Genomic DNA, 22,098 nt, shown 5'->3' with positions numbered 1-22,098 from the left:
GTTGAGTCAACAGAAGGCCATTCATCGGTGCAATGAAAATATTGCCCATTTATCTTTTGTTTTTCCAAAACTCCACTCTTTAACTGTTGTGAACGGATCGCACACCGTCAGTATTCATTTATTCGATTTCACGATATGAGAAATCACTATTTTTTATATCGAGTGTACTGCTTTATTTGCCGCCTGATGGATTTCGAGCGCTTTCTCATTTTAAATATTGAAATGAAACATTTAAATGTTTGCATTTTGCAATGTGTTATCGTTTTATAGTTGTTATTGAATACCTACGATGTATGAATTATATTTTTATTTCTATTATACCTACACTAGCTGTGCCCCGCGATTTCATCCACAGTGCTCCGCTCCTGTTGGCCTACCTCGACAAATGGGCTATCTAAAACCGAAAGTATTCCAATATCATACCAGTAGTTACTGAGATTACCGCGTTCAAACAAACAAACTCTTCAGGTTCATTATATTAGTATTTCTATTATACATAATATCTAAGTCGAATACATTATGTAATTAATATTTAATTGTAAGTAGATGTACATATTATTGTGAATAGAGTAGGGAATTGTAAACTGGAAAAATTTATGTATTTTACACCTATCTACCTAGTACCTAGGGGTAATACCCACTCAACGCGTCCACGTCGCGGGGCTGGACGTAGTATATCTAATATTATTATTAGTCTGTGCCAATACTAAGGACTTCCTTAGTTGTTAGTTACTTAGGTATGTTCAAGTGGTTAAATTAAAATATCAATGAAAAATCACAAAATGTGAGTTAATGTTTAACATAATATTAATAAATTATCAAAAAAAATTAAAACCTAATAGATAAAAGAATATAAAGTTCTTAATTTAAAAAAATAAATTTTAGACATCTAGTGAGGAGTGGATCAAAACGTAATGTACGTGTTATATTAATAGTTCTACTCACACCTAGATGGCGCTTTTATCAAAAGTCGAACATTATTTAACGTACATGTATTATTTAGTTCTTAAAATAAACACATTTTTAATAATTAAAACCTTCTTAAAACGGTGTGTCATAAAATGTAAAAATGTTATTGAACTATATGCAACGGAAGAAAAAGAAAAAATATTTATAGTTTCATGCGGTTAAAAAACTTTTCTCTTTTTTGAAGCTTTTTGTTACTAAATTAACGCACCGTCACAGGCACCGTTCCTCATAATAATTATGTGACTGGCAAAAGGGAAACAAAAAAGTTGTAGGTAGGTGTAGGTAGGCAATTTTATTTTTTATCAATAAACTAGATTGAACAGGAATATTTATATTTTACTATGTATTCCTTACATGAATAATGTGATAAAAATGAAACAGCCAAATCAAAAGGTAAATTTTATTTAAGTAATTATTCCCGTTTCCACCCATTAAACAATTCGTATAAAAAATTAAGACATACACGAAAATTCCATTTGAAAAACTATTTGATATTAACTATATGTATCTTAGGTAAAAATACTGATTTTATTAAACAATTATAATTACGAAAAATTCTAATTTTGAGTATGATCAAGTAAGTCGTATCGTCGATATCTTTATAGCAGTGAAATTTAAAAACAAAATGAAAAATATGAATCCGACGCGCTAATCAAAATAGAGAATTCAAGCGGAAAACAAACATCACAGGTGGTAAAATTAAATGCTAAAAAAGAGAACAATAAATCAGATCTATTACAATTCATACATTAATTTTTCTATTTTATAATATAAAAATACAACATAAAAATAAATACATACTTAAATGCTACATGTCATTCCTATTAATAATTAACAGTTGAGGTAAAAAAGTGATATAAATCTAATTTGTGAATTCATATCAATTATATTTTACTTATTAAATTCGTATACGTTGATTTCGCACCAATAATGAGAAAATTGATAAATTCCTAGTTTAATTTTTACGCAAGTCTTGTTTTATGATTAAAAAAAAATGTAAATGACACTTAATTATCTCAGGTCACGTATATTATTTCACTCATTATAATTAAAATCAGGAGGTTAACTAACAAAAATAACTGTATGTAATAACTAACTGCTCAAGACACAACATTAAACAGGTAAACGAAAATAATATAAATTAATATAATATAAATCAATTTATGGTTAATTTGCAATAATAAAAGTTATTCTATCAGACCTTAAAAATATAGCATCATAATGTATTAAAAACTATAGAAAGGCACAAAAAAGTGCTACTTAATAATAATTTGAGCAATTTGAGCCATTATTGTTTAACGCCACCTATTGCAGCTAATTTGAACTACGAAACTTTGTTTTCTATTCGCGCACATAGATGTCGCTACGCGAGACATTGTCTTCTACAATTTGAATATGGAATGTTCTAGAATGTTCCCGATTGGTCTGGAATGTTTTAGAATATTCTCATATTGTTGGCACAGCCGTGGTTCATGCGGTATTGGACATACATCATCGCTGTATTGTGCCAATAGTAGAGAGCTCCGAGCACGAGCACGTGCCACCATTGGTGGGAATGACCAATATAGTCGACCTTACCGGGAAACCAACGTTCGGGTATCTGAAAACGATATATCAATCTTATTTTAATTTTAAATTATTTCTTTCAAACTTAATTTGCAATAATTGGCTATAATTATTTAAACATTTGTTCTGAATTTGATTCAAAAGAGCTTTTATTTGGCTTTCGTCTTTTGATTTAAATTGTAAGTTTCGCATGGTTTCCATGATGTTTAATAGCCAAGAGCCTTTCTAGGCCATGTCTATCAGTATAGTTGAAAATTTAAGCAATTTGCGTGAAAGTGGAATAAAGTATAAACTTGATACGGTAAGTGGATTAATATAATACTAACCTTGAAGGCGTATATGGTGAAGGCTGTCCCACTGATAATATACATTCCTATGACGCGAGGGAAGAACATCTGAAACGACAACATTGAAGATTAAAAAGACGTGTGGCACTCGGGGACTGCCGCGGTAAAGCTATTGCATGCTATGCCTTCAAGCCACACCTCCGCGCCCGTCGGAGTGGGGAGCGTGAGGTTTTTCGTTACTAAATTTCTGGATTCGGTCCCCGCGCTCAAGGCCCGCGATAGAAGCTATGCAATAGCTTAAAAAGTGCTTGATGTAAAAAAATCTATTTTAGATGTTCCAAGAACAATCTATTAAAATGTCAGTTGGTGAGAACTTATTATGAAACTAAAGAATACATCTTAAATAATGTAATGTCATCGTTTAGCAGTTTCATGTTTCAGTCGACAGTAGTTCAACTATAATTGGATAAACTAAATGAACTTACATATTACCAAATTTTCACCAAAACACATAAAACTACACCCACCTGGACCATAGGATTATTAAAGCCGCCCATAACATAAGTCCAGTGCATGGTCGGCACAACACCGTATGCAGCCCAACCGATGAACACACACATCTTCACCAAATACGGCACTTGCAGACGCGGGATCTGCAGCACCATCGCCACCGTGAAGATCAGCGTCACCGACATCATGTAGAATGCTTTTAGACCCTGGAAACCAGAAAAATGAATAAATTGGGAGGCTTTCTTGCTCGAATGCTTTAATACATTTTCACGTTTATAAATCATTTATTGATAACATGAGTATTTTGATCATATATAAATTTCCATACAACATATTAAAGTTAAGTTGCGTGTAGGGGACAAGGTGGTATGGGGCAGATCCATTATTATTCGTCCATCTGTATTATGCATGTAGCATTTTACGTAAGTATCGATTTTCATTCATTTTTCATTAGGGACAAGTTGGTGATCAGCCTTCTAACATACAAGATATTAACTAAAATAATATTAATTACTGACTAATTAAGGTTGCAGAACTGTTAGAAAAATTTACCAAGACGTGTCTTATTCCTCTATCACCTCATCATAAACAACGTACCTATAAACATTTGTTTAGGAACAAAAGTGAATCAGGTATCGGAGTTGCTGGAACAATGTGTGTTGCAGTTGAAAAGTTCTCGCTCGAGGAACGACAATATTTAATATTTATACAAAGTTTTCATAAACATTGTTGATCAACTATATTGCTCAACAAAATTTGTTTTAATACTAAGGGGCTTATACTAAAACTACCTTCATCTAACAGATATACATAATAGGTAGGTACGGTCTATGTGGCCGAGTAAAATAAATATCCATATAATATTAAGATATGGATATTTATGCAGACTAGAGTCTAGACTTTAGTTCAGGCACTTTCTCTCTATTGAATTAACAATCTATTGAATAATTTGAAAAAAAAAATTTGCTACAAAATTAAAGAACATGACTGCACTGTTATGTAATGTCTCAATTCCACGTATTAACGACATCGTAGGTACATATTTGGTTTTTAATGTTTCTGAAAACTGACGAAAACAATGAGATATAAAACGCAAACAATTAACAATGGTCATTTTAAGAAGCATGCTACTATGTTTACGCGCCATTTCAGTCGAAGTACTTGACCGTGAGTTCTAAGGACTGTGTTACATATTCATAATGTATTACAAAACAATTTAGCTATATCCTTGAACTATATACAGTACTTAGTTGACAGCACGTAGGGTAAGGTCAATAACAAATTCTGCAAGACTTCTACACATGTTGCTAAACAAATCGGTGGACTGAATCGATAATTGGCAGACCGGTTTGGTTAGCATTTCAGTACCGTAAACTGTTTAGCAAATATGAATGGAAACAATTCTGGAAAGTACTAAAATTAATTAGCAGTATCATGTAAGTGGTCACTTGTCAGTGACAAGCACAGTGTATGTCTGCGGTGACAAGATTATTATAACAGAGAAGAACATAATATCGATATACGAACCATAACTATTGCGACTTGTAATAACTAAAAATATACAAAATGTACCAAATAGCTTACACATTTGTCTAATTGTATTACAAAAATTCGATGCAATTTTATAAATTGTATTCATTGCTGGGTAAAAAATAAGGTCATTGCATACACATAACTACGCAATAACCAACGTCACACGTTCTAAGGCTCTAACAGCAAATAATTTTGTGAAAGTCCACGACGTTGGTAGGTACATAATTATATCTAAGTGCTTTCCATTTTTGTAAACCTCAAATAACGTAGAACTATATTATTTTTTCTTTGTTGGTGCCAGGTGCGGTGAACATCATTGAGAAAGATACATCACTAGGATTTAAAATACTTTTAAAACTATTATTAATAACACAGTTACATATTAGGTTCAATTTTCTTTACTATACATGGGATTTGGGAAATAGAACAGTCATCTAAAGGCAAGAATATAAAATAATATTTAAAAAGCTTTATAACTTTAACTTCAATAATAATTTGTATAGATTTACTAATTCAATTCCTTTGAGAGTTTTAGATACTAGGAAAACATATAGCTATATAGAAATATATGTAAACTAAGATAAATGTCAGCGTTGGTAACAGAAACGTGAATAATCTATAGTCAGCAATGAAGCGAGATGATTTGTCGAGTCTTGACTTTCACTTATCCTAGCAATGATTGAAAGAATAAAGAAATAAATTAATTTCACTATAGTATAACAATAGTTATTTATTAAAAACAATTATACTTGAATTTAGGTCATACTTGTTACGGCCTAAATTATATTGATTATGTACTGTAACATATACGACCTACGTACATAAATTTGAATACTTAATTATGCTTATCTAGGTTATTTATTGATCTTAAAAAAAGTTAAAAAGTAGGATTCTTGAATAAATATTTTACGAATATTATGAAGCCGTAAAACTTTGTAGATGCGAGATGTTTGTAGGATATTATCTCAAGACATTACCTATATACTTAAAACCTATATTAAAAATTCTGACTCTGTCTGTCTGTACCAAAACTGTATAATTCTTGAGTGACATTAACTTTATCACTGGTGAACCCGGACGGAGTCAGGGCAAGCGGCTAGTACCAAATACAACGGCAAAAAGTCTTTTTATATTTCATTAATAATTATCGGCACGAGTCGGTCCGTACAATGAGATATTAAAGGTCGTTGTACACTTGAAATGGCAATGAACTTAAAAGTTTAAAGTTACTTCCGATGGTCGAAAAATCTTTTGAATGAAGCATTGTAGAGCGATTGTCTTGTAATCATCTTAAGAATTGAATTGCAAGTGAATTTATTTACAACTAAACTAACAAGTGTCATTGAATAATTTCATTATGTAATTGTAATGACTTGACTTCAAACTGGTTCCGGTTTGGTGATCTATATCTTAGTCTTTAATAAATTTCGTGCATTCTGCGTGCTACACGAGATAACCTACGTTCATTCATAAAATCTAAGTTACCATTATAAGAAACTAGCAAACCGGGCGAACTCCGTTTCGCCACCAGAGACACCTTTTCTTTGCTATAAACCTCACGGAGCCCGAAACCTTTCCAACGAATGCAAAACCGTGGAAATCTGTTCGTGCGTTCTGGAGTTATAGCGCGCCCGCGGTCAGGAAGGAAAACCCGACTTATTTTTATATACCTAGTACATGTTCGTTAAAGCAACTACTCTAAATTTGTTAAGCCAATCAAAGTAATATTCTTCTAAGAATTCTTCATCAATACATCTAAGTCAATACGACATAACATTACCTACATATTAATTTAATGCAGCTTTAGAGAAATTTATCTGGCACGAACTTCTTACGACATTAAAAATGTTATAAGAGCCAGACTGAACATTTATTTTAATTTATAAACTATATGCATGTAGAAAATATAATGTTGCAATTAACGAAACTGTTGTATATCGTAGTAATAATCGATACAAATGCCGCATCGTTCACATAACATCAATAATATCCCTTTTTTTTTTTTTTTTTTTTGTGTGGTGTCTCTCAATGTTAGCCAGAAGGGCTTCTACATTTTAACGCGGACGCGGGGGTGAACTGAAGGTTCACCCTGGTAGCGACATGCACAAGGGCGTCCCCCCTTGACGGGGACCACGAACCTCGGCTTGAGCTGTCGCTTGAGTGGAGGAGGCCAGAAGGGCCCTAATCGGACGGGAATAATATCCCATATTCATTTTATTCTATGTCCCTATGTATGCTTCGCAACGAATTTTGATGCGGTTTTTTGTAATAGATAGATAATTAAATAAAAAAGTAATAGATAATGTAATAGATAGAATGATTCAAGAGGAAGGTTTTAGTAGGTATATAATTTATTAGGTTTTAGACAAAGCGGGCGAAGCCGCGGGCGGTAAGCTAGTCTGTTTATAAATACATACTCTAAGGTTTATAATGTTTTAGTAGGCAATTGAACTTTTTTGCTCAAAACTCTTGCAATATTTGATAAGTATAGATTTTTGTCAACAATATTTTTATCAGTTTTAAGAATGTAGTAACACATTAACTATGTTTTAAACAATATGCTATTAAACTTTATAGCCAGTATTTGTGATTGCAAATAATTGACATTATAAATTGCATCAAGCATCGTACAATATCCTGCAATTATTCGATTAAGTGTAACCATTGAAACATCCATGTATAATGTAACTATTTGTCCAATCTATTCTGGTACATTCTACATATTTATGAGGAATTTTTTAAGAAATATGTGTGTTGCTATGCTTAGTGCTTACGGCATATCCGTTACTTTACTTTAATACTTTAATACATTTTAGTAAGCAATAATAATATTACGATTACATGTGGAATGCAATATGCATATCTATCAACCTTAATTAGAAATGTTTTGATAATATCATTGGCCCTACTACCGATACACAACTCACGTTAATCAATACTCACATGATTGCACCAGAACGCATAGTAAACTCCCGAAGTGTAGATTGCGAGTAGTGAGAGAGCTATCCCAAAGAGATCATACATTAGGAACGTGTTGTAATCCGTCTCCGATCGACACGAGAACGTATGGTAGAGGGCCGACAGCGCCATACATATCTGAAAACAAATAAATATTGTGTATTCAAAATAAATGCTTATTGTGTTAGATTTGGGCACATTTTAAGTGGAGGTGCCTTTTATTATATTACTAGCTGCGCTCCGTGGTTTCATCCGCGTGACTCTGCTCCTGTTGGTCTTAGCGTGATGATATATAGCCTATAGCCTTCCTCGATGAATGAGCTATCTAACACCGAAAGAATTTTTCAAATGGTCCAGTAGTTTCTGAGATTAGCGCGTTCAAACAAACAAACTCATCAGCTTTATAATATTAGTATAGATGTGAATGATGTCTAGAAAAAGACAGAAAGAAAGAAAATGGTGGTATCTAATTAAATCATGATAATTTTGTAAGACATTTACTATGATAAATCGTTATATTACTGGATGGACACATAATATTATCGTAATATAGAACGTGCCAATATAAAAATAATGTGAGAAAATGGAAAGTGTATAGAGCATTTATGTTTAAAATTATCTTATCATAAACTTATACAACTTACTACGGTATATTTTCTATTGATTCATGACTATTAAATTAGTCAGTAAGGATTGTAATAATTCTTGAAAAATGTATAACAGGGAAAATAATAACAATAATGTAACACGAGGTTAATCTAAGGTTAAAAAATATGTTGAGATAAGTAAAAAGATAATATACTTAGTAATAACTCACATAAACAGGTTTTGCAAATGCACGTCATAACATATTACATATAGCCAAACTAAAATGTTATTCTTATTATTTTTTTTTTTCGAACACGGAAACAGAGCTTTAAATATCCCGTTTTAGAAAATTCATTTGAAACGTCTTTTGCAATTAGGGTATAATAAAATTCAAGGTAACGTCGTTTTTGGCTAGCATCAACAAAGGCCGGTTCAGCACCATAACTTTATATTTGCTTATATGGACTGTAACTTTTTATGTATGTCAATGACATTGTTTTTCAATTTGTACCTATAAAAGGAACAACGGAAATACAATGCACCAAGGATATATTTAAACATCCCAGTAGGAAAATACACTAATTATGAAGGCGTATTAAAATCGATAAATTGATTCAATGGAAGGTTAACTATAAATTTCTTCAATATACTGAATAACTAGCGTTAGCTACTATTATACTATGTAAGTATACTGTGGTATAACATTAGATGGTATATTTGTATCGAAAAACAAGTAAGTTCAAAAACTTAAACATAGACAATATTAGCTTTTCAGTGGTCGAAACATTATGTAGGGTCAACCGGGGCAAATGCAACTAAAAAATAACAAGTTTCAAGTTTGATCGGTTGCAGTTATCTCCTTTTATATTTGGTCATTTATTTGACCCATTTAGTGATTTTTGTATTTATTCAAGATTATTTTAAACCAATCAAGCAATACAGTAGTCTTATAAATAACTGGTAGTGAGAATATTTCCTAAAATTGGTAGAAAAAGTTACATTAACCCCTAGTCGGGGGTAAATGCAACTAACTGCCATAGCTCTTCTTCTATTTCATATAAAACAACGAATATAGAATATATTTATGAGATTTCATGTTATTCATAGGATTTTGAACTGGATTACCGTGTAGCAAGGACGAGTTTTCAGGAAAAATCTTATTTTTCTGATTGTGGGGCAAATGCAACTATTTGTTAGAGAATTAGTGTGGGGAATGCAAAAAACTTATTCATCGATATATTTTTATTATTCTATATATATATACAATAACGTTATCTATACAATAACGTTGCGATCGTAGATGGCGCCGCATTATTTAGAGGAAAAACTCATGTACCTACTTTGATTTACCACTTTAAATCGCAACAAAAAAAAAACAGTGTACCTACTACCTACTAAGTCAATTTTAGTTTTTGGTCAGAACAAATAATATTCTTTGTGTTAAATATTGTTAAAAACGTAAACCAAACAAAATACGTTTATTAGTTAATCAACCGTTTACTAAAAATGACTTGAACAATCACAGAACTATCCTACCTATCGTTTTTAGTTACTTATATTCTTTAACCACGCTTTATCTAATTTGAATTTTACTTATGAACCCGTCTCTGGGTATAATATCGAAGAAATAATCGATGGTTCTTCTTTAATTAATCATAAAGAAAGTATATTTTGACTACCAAGAAGGATACATAATAAAAATATCGACACTGTCACATCACTAGTGTTTTTAGTTTCATACAAAAATATAAGGGGCTATTGTAACTAACCTCACAGTTGCAATAACCCCACAGTGAAATTTTCATGGGGCAATTGTAACTGCATCAATAACACAAAATAGAGTCAACTAACGCACTAAAAATATAAATGAAATAAGCTTAACGGCTTGTGATAATCGTGTCCAATCAAAAACACCTGCAAAAAATCACTCCTAAACAATTTTTTTGTCTGCAAAACTCGACACCTGTTTTTACGCACACCAACTTCAAAATAGCGGTTTGACACAATGGCCTATCAATCAAATAGTTTTCATCGTAGGGGCACCATCTATTACTTGTAAGATTTATTAGTCGTTGAGTTATTGAATCATAGGTGGCGATTTATTACAACAACTCTAATAAATTAGTTATGATAACTAGTTGCCATAGCCCCATAGTTGCATTTGCCCCGGTTGACCCTAATTAAATATATCGCTGCAAACCACATTTTAAAATATGTAATATATATTTTATTTTCTATATAAGAATATGATCAATTTGTAAGTAGAGCGTGGTAGAGCGTGGTAGAGCGTGGTAGAGCTAACCTTGAACAAGTAGAATTTAATATAATTAAATAATTATTAATGGAATTTTTGTTTACCATTTTGTACTAGGAAGTTCTCATAACCTAATAAAAAGAAGTTTCACAAAATATGCAATAAAACAAATACTTTAGTCTATTTATATATGCATTCATTTTAATAATAGATACGTATCTGTGTACGTAGCGAACTACATACCTAATTACACAAGGAATTAAAATGACAATAAGTGAGAGATTAACCTTTAATATTTTATTGGTAAAAGGTAGAAAGATAATAATAATAATTATAGATAGTCATTATGTAGGAAAAAATCTTTTTAGGGTTCCGTAAATCAAAAGCGCACTTGGCCGGTTTTATTTATCATTATGAACTATAAAATCATCTTAAGTAGGTACTACACGTACACAACAAAAAATTATTATTACCAGTCAGTGTATGAATCAAGAAAACTGGCATAATATCAAGGACACTCGTTTTTCCGCCATTGTTTAAATCGCAGTGCAGATCATACATATTATAATAATTGTTTTATATAATAAATGTTAATGTGATGCTCAATTCAAGGCAGTAAAAAACTTTCGGAACCTTATAACCTTACCTATTAACCTTATTAAACTTAGCATTGTTATATTAACAATATAAATTATAAACGTACTAAAATAGAAAATTGAGAGCTTCATTTTTAATTTAAACCGACTTTTTTACGTACGTATACCTAACAGGAAAGCTCATACATGTTCCCACTGCAGGGCCACGGGCCTCCCAATCTGGGGCCGTATTATGACCTCTTGATTCCAATCAGTGTACGCCGTGAATTGAACTGACTGGCAAATTCATATTATAATACCGTAATCAACCACGGCTGATTATTGCGATCATAACACCACGCTCGAACTTTAGATGCTTGGACATGTCGGTATCCTCACTATGACCGAATATCATAACAAAAAATCATTGATACGATATTTTATTAGATTTGTCTATAACATTCTTGTCAGATGAGTTTGCATATTGTATTTAATAGTGAAAGTTCTCTTTAGTAAGTACGTAAGGAAAGTGCTTTCGTGCAGGTGGAGTTATAATGACACTATAATATTACTGATATTACGTCAGGCGTTCACTATGAACCACGGGCAAAAACAGGCGATATAAATGACACATACATATAGGTATATGAATATTGAGTTGGAAAACTAATTTTTCATGATGGGTTACCTTACTATACTAAGTAGTTAGAGAACATAAGGATTTAATTGCTACTACATATAATTTTTTGATTATGTTTAGTACTATAGTGTCTACTAGCTGACGCAGCAAGTATTGCTTTGGACACCTGAATGTGCCTGAGGTAAAAAATACTTTACGACCTATTTGACAATTATTAAAAGACCAACTGAATTTACGTAATTTAATTTTAAGTTGATATATAAAGTAGCTCACAGGTACGATATTCTTTTTGTTTGTATGGAAATAAATTCAAATGAATTGTTTTATTATGCAATAAACTACGTAGTACGTACGCGGTACGACGTAAATAAAGTGTTTTAATTAAATCTATAAACTGGTGTTTTTTACTACTGAACGATGTGTATGTGTAAATGCTGATTTCTGACGTAAATCTTATATTTTTTCAATTGTTTTTTATAAGGATAATTACTTATTGGAAGAACATCTTATTTAATTTTATTATGGACATCTTATTTTATTTACATTTTTAATATCTATCCATTAGACATGAATATGTGTTTGGTAATAAAGTACCTACAATAAGAGAAGTGTTTATCAGTAATGCAAAATTTATAAACTACCCACCTACTTTCTCACGTAATCGTTTTGACATACTTTTGTTCATAGGTATTTATCGAGATAATTTATGTCTGCCTTTTGAACTGAAAATATTTACTCAAAGTGTATATTTTTAAACTAACAGCTATCATATAAATAAATAAACATTTGAATAAAGTTCAGTCGATAGACGTTTCGACGTTATCTACGTTAATACAAATTACAAACAACAAACAGCTTATAATACCTACCTACCTACGGTAAAACTTAAAATTAACGATTGGAAAACGTTAAGATTCATCTGAATTATACAAGATGACCTTTGAAAGGCGTTGTCTTTTTGCTCGGAAGCTGAACTTTCACTAGCAGAGCCAGCTAATACATCTGACGGCATGCTTTCGACTCAATGAAGTGGCCTCTGGTTTCGTAACAATTTACGTTACCACAAAACTGAAGTGCAGACGTCCAATATGAATGCAGAAAGAAGAATCCGTTTTACGAAATAAGTGTCACATGTGAAACCTGTTTAGTGTGTTGGGTCGTGTTTATAATCGTACGATGTTATTGCAAAGCTCAATCCTAGTTTTATTGACGTAGAAAAATGCTGTTATTCGTTCTGTGGTATCAAGTATAGGTACGTCATAACGTGGTTTGGTAGTTTAATAATTTGTGCAAACGCAAAGAATCAAATGCATTATTGTAATAAAAACTTTTTATATCCGATGAGTTGTAAGCGTAAATTGCATGCTCTATACATACAAATACAACATATTAACCTTCATCAGAAATCACCAATCCCAACAAACAGAAATAACTTGAACTTGATAAAATACAAAATAATAAAACTTATAATTATGTCAAATCCATAAAACCGGTCTGAGTGTTAAATAACATAATTTTTATTTACAAATTTAACTTATAACAACATCGCATTAAGTAACTACATGAAGCACTTTTTACTTTTATGTACCATAATAATGAGGATCGTAAAATCAAAAGTTAAGCACGAGGTATTCCATCGATCGCGATAGTCATGGTTTGTGAATAAAATGAAAGTACGGTGTTACAAGTACTCACTAGAAAACAAGAGAACAGAATACCCGCGACCGTCTTATCCGTGACCGTAGCGTGGATGTTGATGATCGCCAGATCGTTGATTGTTAACGATAGCAATAAGAAGAAACCGAATATGTGCGTCCATATGTTCATCGTTTCGTTCGTCCACCAGAATATGCTGGAACAAATTGTATTTTCAGTTTTATGATCTAATTTTATTTGTGCACTTCACAAAGGATTCTCCAATAATGAAAGAAGGTTTCAAGGGACTCAAGGAGAGTATGTCTCTTTGATTTAGGGTCATACAAATTTGCAGTATGTATATGAAATACTTTTAATAAAGTTTTATTTTATAGGGCATATCAAATGATTTAAAAAATTTCATCAGTCCAGCTTTTTCTGAGAAGACTCGGAACAAACAGACAGACAGACAAAAATTGTACAAGTAAAGTTTGAGGTTTTTGTACAGTAAGTAGGTAACTATTTATATGAATTTAGTAAAAATAGGTTTTTCAATATCCGATTCAACAGAGACTACAGTTTTATGATTGGTATAGAATATAGATAATAGGAAAAATGATTTTATTCAACTTTGGAAAATTATTCTCCTATTATCTCCTATATTTAATACCTGTATGGACCATGCTACAATTTTGTATTGAGTAGGTATATTTTAAAATGATACTATAAAATAACAAAGCACAGAACAGAAAATATCGGAGCCTGTTTAACTAAAAATCTCAAAACTTGTTTGAAAAATCCCAAATCAATGGATTAAACTCAATAAGATTAAAACTATAACAAACATTTTTTTAAAAAGTGTAAGCTGTTATTGTTTGAATTTAAAACAGATGCAGATCAAAGCTCACCTCTCCCAACACAGTCTTGTTGGCAATAACTTCCGGTAACCATCTCTGATAAAAGGATTATGTTGTAAATATTCAGGAGCTTGTTCATATTTAAGCAGCTGTCTATAATTTATGTATTCAATATCTTCTTTAGTTAAATTATTATTATCCTCTAATTTTTTCCCTCTATGGAGCAGAGTCGTACCATTGCAACATTCTGTTTCTTGTGTGCTTGTATCTTTTACCTAAAATAAATAAGTGATAAAAACTTACTTGAAATTATACTATACATTTATAATACCTATCCATTTATTTACCTCGACATTTAACATTCAGCTTTTATCTCATATAAAACTCAACCACAAAAATAAAGAATTAAAAAAACTTACTTTTTCTATAGCCATAAACTGAACAGTTTCTGCTTGGCATTCACTTACTTTTCTTGTCATAGTTATGGACATTTTTAATAGTTTTATTTTGCCCTCGAAAAATAAAAAAAGTTTTTTCTGGCTACCCTAATTTATTTATCACAGATTTAAAACGATTGCACTTTGAAATAACAATGCGTTCCTATCAAGAAATACGAACTTAAAGTATAAGCCCGTATAAAACTACGACATTTACATGACCGAAAAATCAAACACTACTACCATGCACAACGCGAAATAAACAACTGTGAACTCAGAACTGAATCTGATATTTCTTGACGTCTGACGAATGGGAATTGGGAATGCCGTTGCCGAATGACGTTAAATGAGATTGACGTCTGAAGAGTACGCGATGTCATCATGTCAGTATGACAGCAGGTGATGACAGGCAACAACAGGTTGTGTTCCGATATTGTACTACTATGCGACACCTGCAGAAAAGCAGTCGAATAATATATCGTCAGACCTGTTTTGGCCACACGTATTCAAAAGAGCGTATCGAAGCTTTCATAATCAAACTATAATTAAAAAAAAGAACAGAAAATTCCGATTATATTTCAAACTTTAGGACTCTAAATGAAACTCATACAATTATTATTGTATGAGTCATACAGCATACTCCTATGACAAGATACAAGATTAGTGTACAAGATTTGAATAATTTTTCAACAGTGAGCCCACTGCAATCGACTTTAGACCATTCAAGTTGGCTTTATGCTCATTTTGACTGTAGTGCAGCGATCGCAGTGAGGTCGCAGTCTGTTTATTAACCTCTATCGGAACCACAATCGGAACACATCCTGATTTATTATTATGACGCCGTGAAAGAAGTCCCTCGGCAAAGATATGAACTAAATTTGACGCGTTAATCGACTTCAAAAAAAGGAGGAGGTTTGGCACCGATGTCAATACTTTTTAGTAAATAGCACATCTAATTATTATGCAATATGCAGTAAATAATAATATCAAATCTTTTGTATTTTACTTTTCCGTTTTTGAACTTTGAAGTCGGTTTATTTTTTTAATCATACCTTTTTAATAAAAAAAATGTCTAAAATTTCTGGCAACACTCATGATGATATCGGAACGATTTTATCGGATAATCGGCTATCGGCTATCGGCATCGGCTATCGGCGTCCGATACCGATATCGGATCGGATAATGTGAAAACGCTCATAAGTAACCATTATAATATGTATACTTATTTTATAGAAAATAAAATTTTCTTGTATTACGATAAAGATAGTTTCGACCCAAACACGAATATTATGTGAAGTTATTAGTAGTTCTCAAAATATGATTGATAATTATTTCAAGTATAGACTAGACTTTAGTTATATAATTAATAGCTTTACGTGTACGTAACATTATAAATTTCTTAATAACATTAAGTACGTGCATAACATATTTGTGCGAATAGCGAGGCGAATAACGATTGTGTATACGAATTACCATTGGCTAAAATGCGGCTGTGTGTTCGTTCTTCGCCTCTTTTCTCACGAATTTGTAAATGCGGTAGTAACGTACGATTATTCACGTATTATTCACTATTATATTTTAGAGTTTAATGCTTCCTTTTCGTTAACAGTGTATACTAACCATATACTAACGAATACTTTATGAAAGAAGATTACTGAATTTATTTAATTTAACAACCAAAAATATATTAATAGAATGACAAAAAAAAATCATATTCTTATAAATTTTGTTATAGGACGCGTCTCTGTATTTTTAGTCCTATAATATTCGAGATGCTGGAATCTACCTGCGACAGTTTCAAATTGCAAAAATGTGTATTAAAATAACTCTACCTGCTTTGTACATAACCAACAAACCAAAAATAGCGCCCAAGTTCTTATCGATAACGTCATATCCTCTTTAATGTTACCATTTGAAAAACTATTCAAAATATTTTTAAATAAATTAAAATACTCGCATTGAATTTGCATAAATAATAAAAGTAATAGATTTAATGGCTTGAAAAGTAACTGCACTAATATAAGCGCATCAATTTATTATTATTTTTAAATCTATCCAGACTTTATAAATTTACATAAAACGGGGAGTTGTCGTGAACGCTCTTTGTAAATGGTCGATTTTCCTGTTTGCTGTTCTCCATTCGTCGCGAGTGTGTTAATTTTGTTAAAACTTGCGCTCTGTTCCAATCTTTATTATTTATAATATTAGTTAATATTATTTTTTATTTAAGTCCTTGAAGTTTTGTCGCATTTGTTATTATTTTATAATTATTGTATAAAACGACATAAGTGGTACTTTTGCGTTTAGACGGGAGCCATCTTGCAATCTCTAATCAAAGGTCCTTGGCTCACAGTTTCGTTGTCTAGTTAAAAGTCGGTTTAATTCAATATAAAGTAATCAAATGGCGTTAAAACGAATTAATAGGGTACGTATAATATTCGTAGTCAATAATTTTTGTCCATTGACATTTAGAAATAGTGTGTTGTAAAATTCGAAACAGACTTCGTAGTGAATGTTTCGTCATTGTGAATACCTATTATCGACATTTTCTTCTGGATAATTCTGTGTGCGATATTGATGTTATAAAATAATTAAGTATTTTTTGCCATTGTTGTAATTTATAATGAAGAGCGACGTTGTATGGTTTCATATTGGTGACAATTATATGCACACGGTGAACATAAAATGTCGGATATTTGTATCTATAATTTGAGGTTTTTATGTCATGTTCAGTGATAAAAGAAGATATTAATGAAAATATCAGTTGCAATATGTAAAAGATATGATGGAATGTGGATTTCTATATCTAGATTGTCCCTAAGTTCATCGGCCGTATGTTTTTGGAGTGATGATGTGTTTGACATGTCGTATCTCGGTATTGTGTTTCATGTAATGTACAAAGATGGTTTTGTCCTGTGCAGGAATTACAAGACCTGGGTAGGGACCCTCCAGCACAATGTTCTGCAGGACCACACGGAGAAGATCGTAAGTATTTTTATTGATTCATTCAATACTAATGACTCATTGTGTTGCTATAAGCTTTAAAAGTCATTCTCCCGTTAAAAATAAAATTCGTATAGCCATATGTAGGTTATGATACATTTTTATCATTTTATCTAAATATGTAAAACGAGGTTATGACATTATTACATTTTAACTACTTTTTAGTTTGTAGAAAATTTAATCTAATTGTTTTCTATGATAAAATATATCAATAATGGAAGACAAAAGTGTTCCAATAATCATAATCAGCTGAGTCACCTTTAATTTGAATGTCTGTAGTCTGAAAACTTACAAGTATCTCACTTTTTATTTCTTATTTTTTTCAGTATTTCACTGGCAGGCCACAATTATGGGTCCAGTAAGTATTTCCTCAATGTAATTTCTATTTATAAAACAATTAAGTTTGGTGATTTCCTTTGTTCAAAGATATACATTTTTTTATTCATTCCAATTGTTTTTGACCTTTTCTTGGTATCTTTCAATAATTATTTACTATTATTTTTACCTTAGTGATTTTGATTGAGATTATATTTATGATTTTTTTTGTGGTATGTGAAGTTTTGTTTTAATTGCAGGTAGACAGTCCCTATCAAGGTGGAGTGTTTTTCTTGACCATACACTTTCCAACAGACTACCCCTTCAAACCACCAAAAGTTGCATTCACAACACGTATCTACCATCCTAATATAAACAGTAATGGTTCTATCTGCCTTGACATTCTGCGCTCACAATGGTCGCCAGCGCTCACCATATCTAAAGGTAATTAGCTTAACTACTGTTACAGTTGTTTACTTGTGAATCAGATATAATTTGTTTTTGTTTTATTTTAGTGTTGCTGTCAATCTGCTCACTGCTATGCGATCCAAACCCAGATGATCCCTTGGTACCAGAAATTGCTAGGATCTACAAAACTGACAGAGAAAAGTACAATGAATTAGCCCGAGAGTGGACTAGGAAGTATGCCATGTGATGAGTTAATTGTGACATCAGCAAAACATACAAACACATCGCCACAGCCCTCGGCTCCACCCCTCCCCTTCATATGAAACCCTTTCCCCTCTATCCGTTTGACTATACCCTTATCTAAATTACTGGATTTTTTAAATCACATATTTATGTCACATAGTATCAGCATTATTTTGATGGTCTTCGATAATAATCATATTGAGATTGCATCTAAGTAAATATGATAAACACATTTTAATAGTTTCTGTTCATGTAATTGTAAGTAACATTTTCTATAAGAGAAAAATAAAATTGATTTTTTCTGTTTTACATTGATGTGTCGGTAGATGTTTTACACTCATTTAGTTGAAGTTAAAACTTAGTTAAATTTTGCTATAATTGAATACATGTAATTCCTAAAGAATTTGTACTTTAACTAGATCTAAATTGCATTGTGAACTGTACAATAGCCATATGTTTAGGATATGGAGCGTTGTTGCTTTACAAGTCCTGTTCACTTGAGATTTTGTCAATGAATTTGTAAGTGAGCTCATTGTTGTTACGAACATTCTGGTTAATGTAAGTTAATGATATAACAGAATGAGCTTGTTGACGGAGTCAAGAGAGTTAATTTTTTTTTATTATGACTTTTTTAAGTTAGTAAATGTAGCGTGCTGCAGAACAGACTGATGTTAATGGAAGTGATAACTTTTCTTTCATCCACAATATTTGATGTGGTAGTTGACGCTCCAATAGTTTAAACATTACAGTATAAATTACAGTGTATCTCATAAGATGATAAGTTATGATTAATCTAGATTTTTTTTCAATATGGCGATCTTTATATTATAATTTTATCTAATATATATTGTGGTTGTAAGGACATCTGCGTTGTGATTTCCAAGTCATCCTTTCCATGAAGACCATCCTCACTCCCCTTTGATCTGATCTTTTGGCAATCTGGCTCAACTGAATGGCATTTGTGGCATTATGGTGTGTTACTTTACAGCTGCAAGAGAAAGCTTTTGTTCACTTGGTTAACACAGGGAGAGAGAGAAACTTTAAGCTTTTCAAACTGTAATCAAATCGACAAGACGTATTTTAGCTTCACTAAATTGTAAGAAACAATAAATTATTGTGTATGTAAATAATAACGTGCGATTTATTTAGGCATACTCCTACTTCATGCAGCTGTAAAAGATACATTTTGACTTAATTTTAATAATACTTTGTCACTGCATTTAAAGCCACAATAGATGGAAGTATGTTTGATAGACTTAAATATCTTTACAATAAAATAAATTAAAAGCTAAAATGAAAACTCAGTCTGTTTCTCTAGCAAGCACACCTGATTACATTGCACTATTTATGTAATATTACTTGAGTTAAATACATAAGCATATTAGACATCTATTTTTAATTCATACAATTAATGGGAAATATCATTTGAAAAAACAAAGACCGCAGTGGCAAACTATATTTATGAAGCATTTTCTTCTGAATTTTATTTGCCAACATCATTAAAACAATTAGTCATTTCTTGTTTTCTAAAACAGCAGGGCGAAAATAATATTTGGTCAATAGGCCACATTCTATTTAAGTCAGTATGATGAATTTTCCCTGACGTGGATAAAGGAAGTGCCCTATTTAAATTCAGGTAGAATTGGAATAATGTTCATAAATTCAAACTAATAAATTACTAAAGTACAGGAAACCCAATTCTTTAAGGTTAATGATCTCGAGTCTTATTTATTGTCATTATGTAGAGATACAATTAACGACACAATGCGAAGTAGGTGATATAGAGAACGGTAACGGTTGCGTTTTGCGTTTCACATGGGTGTTTTTTATAACAAGACCTAGGACTGAAGAGTAAGACTATTATATAAACACTGAAAATAATTCGTTATTTACAAATATTAATGACGTGAAATTTCATCTCGCATAACTTTTCTTAGGAAAGAAGCAAATTTAATTACACATTAATTGAGTATATCTTTGAACTGAAGGTTTTGTCTGTAAAAAAATGACTGTATACTTCCATGTGTTGAAATTAGGGGATTCCCTGATTCCCCTAAGTAGTACCTACTACAGTAGTCCACCATTATGAATTAATATAACATAGACTTTTTCCACGTTATTGATTTCCTACTTTTTTGCTGTCTCCTTGACGCATCAAGGATACCTCCATGCATCGTAAAATCGTAATGCATAAGTAGTCACTGAGGAGGACCTTGGTTGAGTGCTGTAGCGAATATAAAATATCACCATTGTATAGGCCTGTTATTTTAGGTATTTACCACGATAGATAATTGTTTTTTTGCATTGACTTCTACTTTTTTGTTGATTTGTGGTTTAGCTTTTGGTAAAACCTAATTAAATTTTCTATTTATAGACTAAAGTTTTAGCTTCTGGTTTTATTATCATGGGATCAACCATGGAATATTTTCTTCATCAAAATTGGCTTATAAAAAACGAAGAATGCTAACTCAGAAAAAAATATTTTTAAAGGAAAGGATGAATTGACAAACGTCCCTTCATATCGGTCCAGCCGTTTCAGCGGAGTATGGTAACTAACTTCAACCAATTTTATCAAGTGCCATTTGCAATACAACTTGCTGATATTTTGTATAACTTGTAGTTAGTAGTTGATAGAAGATAAAAAAAGTATTTTTGTTTGTTAAGTAACCGCAGTAATTAACTAACCAATATGAATTAAAGGTACAAGAGCCAATGGAGTAATAAAACTACAGTAGTAGTAGTAGTATTTATTTTAAAAAGACGCTAGGTATTGATATGCAAAAAAAAAAAATGGACGGGGAAATCCATAATTAATATTTAGCAGTGTTCTCCAAAAAACTAGGAACTGGTTTAGTTTCAAGGAGTCGGACATATTGTGTTGGAATATTTTATTGAGTAAGTAATGACGTACCTAATATTAAATGTTCACACACCTAACTAGATCAAAGCCCGATGCGCAAATCAGTATCATTCGTTAGTCGCTCTCTGATTCTGCAATTACGTATTCGTAATGGTATAATTTCGCCATGTGTGAATGTCAGCTAGAAAATGTAAAAACACGTGAGACTTGAGAGTAGTCACGTAACGGTGCGACTGTAGGCTGTAGCGATACAATTAGTCTGATGTGAACCCTCCTTAGTGCGTAAGCCGCTTCCTACAGCGCGGCGCCTGCGTAAACGAGTAACAAAGAACAAACCAAGAATGAAATATTGTCATACGTCACATCCACACATTTCAATGGCGTCATTATAATCGTATCCCTTGTGTCGCAACCGTTATATATAGCTTTAAAATCCCCATTTACGCAATTTCGATGACGG

The 22,098-nt window shown here is 31.8% G+C and overlaps 2 protein-coding genes across 2 annotated transcripts; one reads left to right on the top strand and one right to left on the bottom strand.

Annotated features, from left to right (window-relative positions):
- Positions 1-1,355: 1,355 nt before the first annotated feature.
- On the bottom strand, positions 1,356-15,073 carry LOC149909107 (progestin and adipoQ receptor family member 3). Its single transcript, XM_090120706.1, has 7 exons — positions 14,792-15,073; positions 14,424-14,647; positions 13,576-13,732; positions 7,809-7,961; positions 3,350-3,538; positions 2,862-2,930; positions 1,356-2,569 (listed from the first exon to the last, which is right to left on the bottom strand). The coding sequence occupies exons 1-7, from the start codon at positions 14,861-14,863 to the stop codon at positions 2,405-2,407; spliced, it is 1,029 nt and encodes a 342-aa protein (XP_089976832.1). The 5' UTR covers positions 14,864-15,073; the 3' UTR covers positions 1,356-2,404.
- Positions 15,074-16,908: 1,835 nt separating this feature from the next.
- eff (ubiquitin-conjugating enzyme E2 eff) lies at positions 16,909-19,911 on the top strand. The gene is made up of 5 exons (XM_090120707.1): positions 16,909-17,234; positions 17,731-17,794; positions 18,139-18,170; positions 18,388-18,571; positions 18,643-19,911. The coding sequence occupies exons 1-5, from the start codon at positions 17,211-17,213 to the stop codon at positions 18,780-18,782; spliced, it is 444 nt and encodes a 147-aa protein (XP_089976833.1). The 5' UTR covers positions 16,909-17,210; the 3' UTR covers positions 18,783-19,911.
- The last annotated feature ends 2,187 nt before the right edge of the window (positions 19,912-22,098 follow it).

This window comes from Colias eurytheme, chromosome 4, assembly GCF_061535395.1.
Source record: "Colias eurytheme isolate Ceu_HAF_F1 chromosome 4, ilColEury1 Martin Lab GWU primary, whole genome shotgun sequence".
Lineage (NCBI taxonomy): Eukaryota > Metazoa > Arthropoda > Insecta > Lepidoptera > Pieridae > Colias > Colias eurytheme.
Note: the sequence above shows the minus strand (reverse complement) of the source record. Positions and strands in the feature narration are given on the sequence as shown.

What these genes read in the sequence shown, in the direction of transcription:
- LOC149909107 (XM_090120706.1), bottom strand. Translation starts at nt 14,863, where the DNA reads ATGTCCATAACTATGACAAGAAAAGTAAGTGAATGCCAAGCAGAAACT. An exon ending in ATGCGTTCTGGTGCAATCAT is followed by an intron (nt 3,539 to 7,808) that starts GTGAGTATTGAT and finishes TCTGGTTTCCAG; the next exon opens with GGTCTAAAAGCATTCTACAT. An exon ending in TTAATAATCCTATGGTCCAG is followed by an intron (nt 2,931 to 3,349) that starts GTGGGTGTAGTT and finishes TTGTCGTTTCAG; the next exon opens with ATGTTCTTCCCTCGCGTCAT.
- eff (XM_090120707.1), top strand. Translation starts at nt 17,211, where the DNA reads ATGGCGTTAAAACGAATTAATAGG. An exon ending in CGTTAAAACGAATTAATAGG is followed by an intron (nt 17,235 to 17,730) that starts GTACGTATAATA and finishes TGTCCTGTGCAG; the next exon opens with GAATTACAAGACCTGGGTAG. An exon ending in AGGACCACACGGAGAAGATC is followed by an intron (nt 17,795 to 18,138) that starts GTAAGTATTTTT and finishes TATTTTTTTCAG; the next exon opens with TATTTCACTGGCAGGCCACA.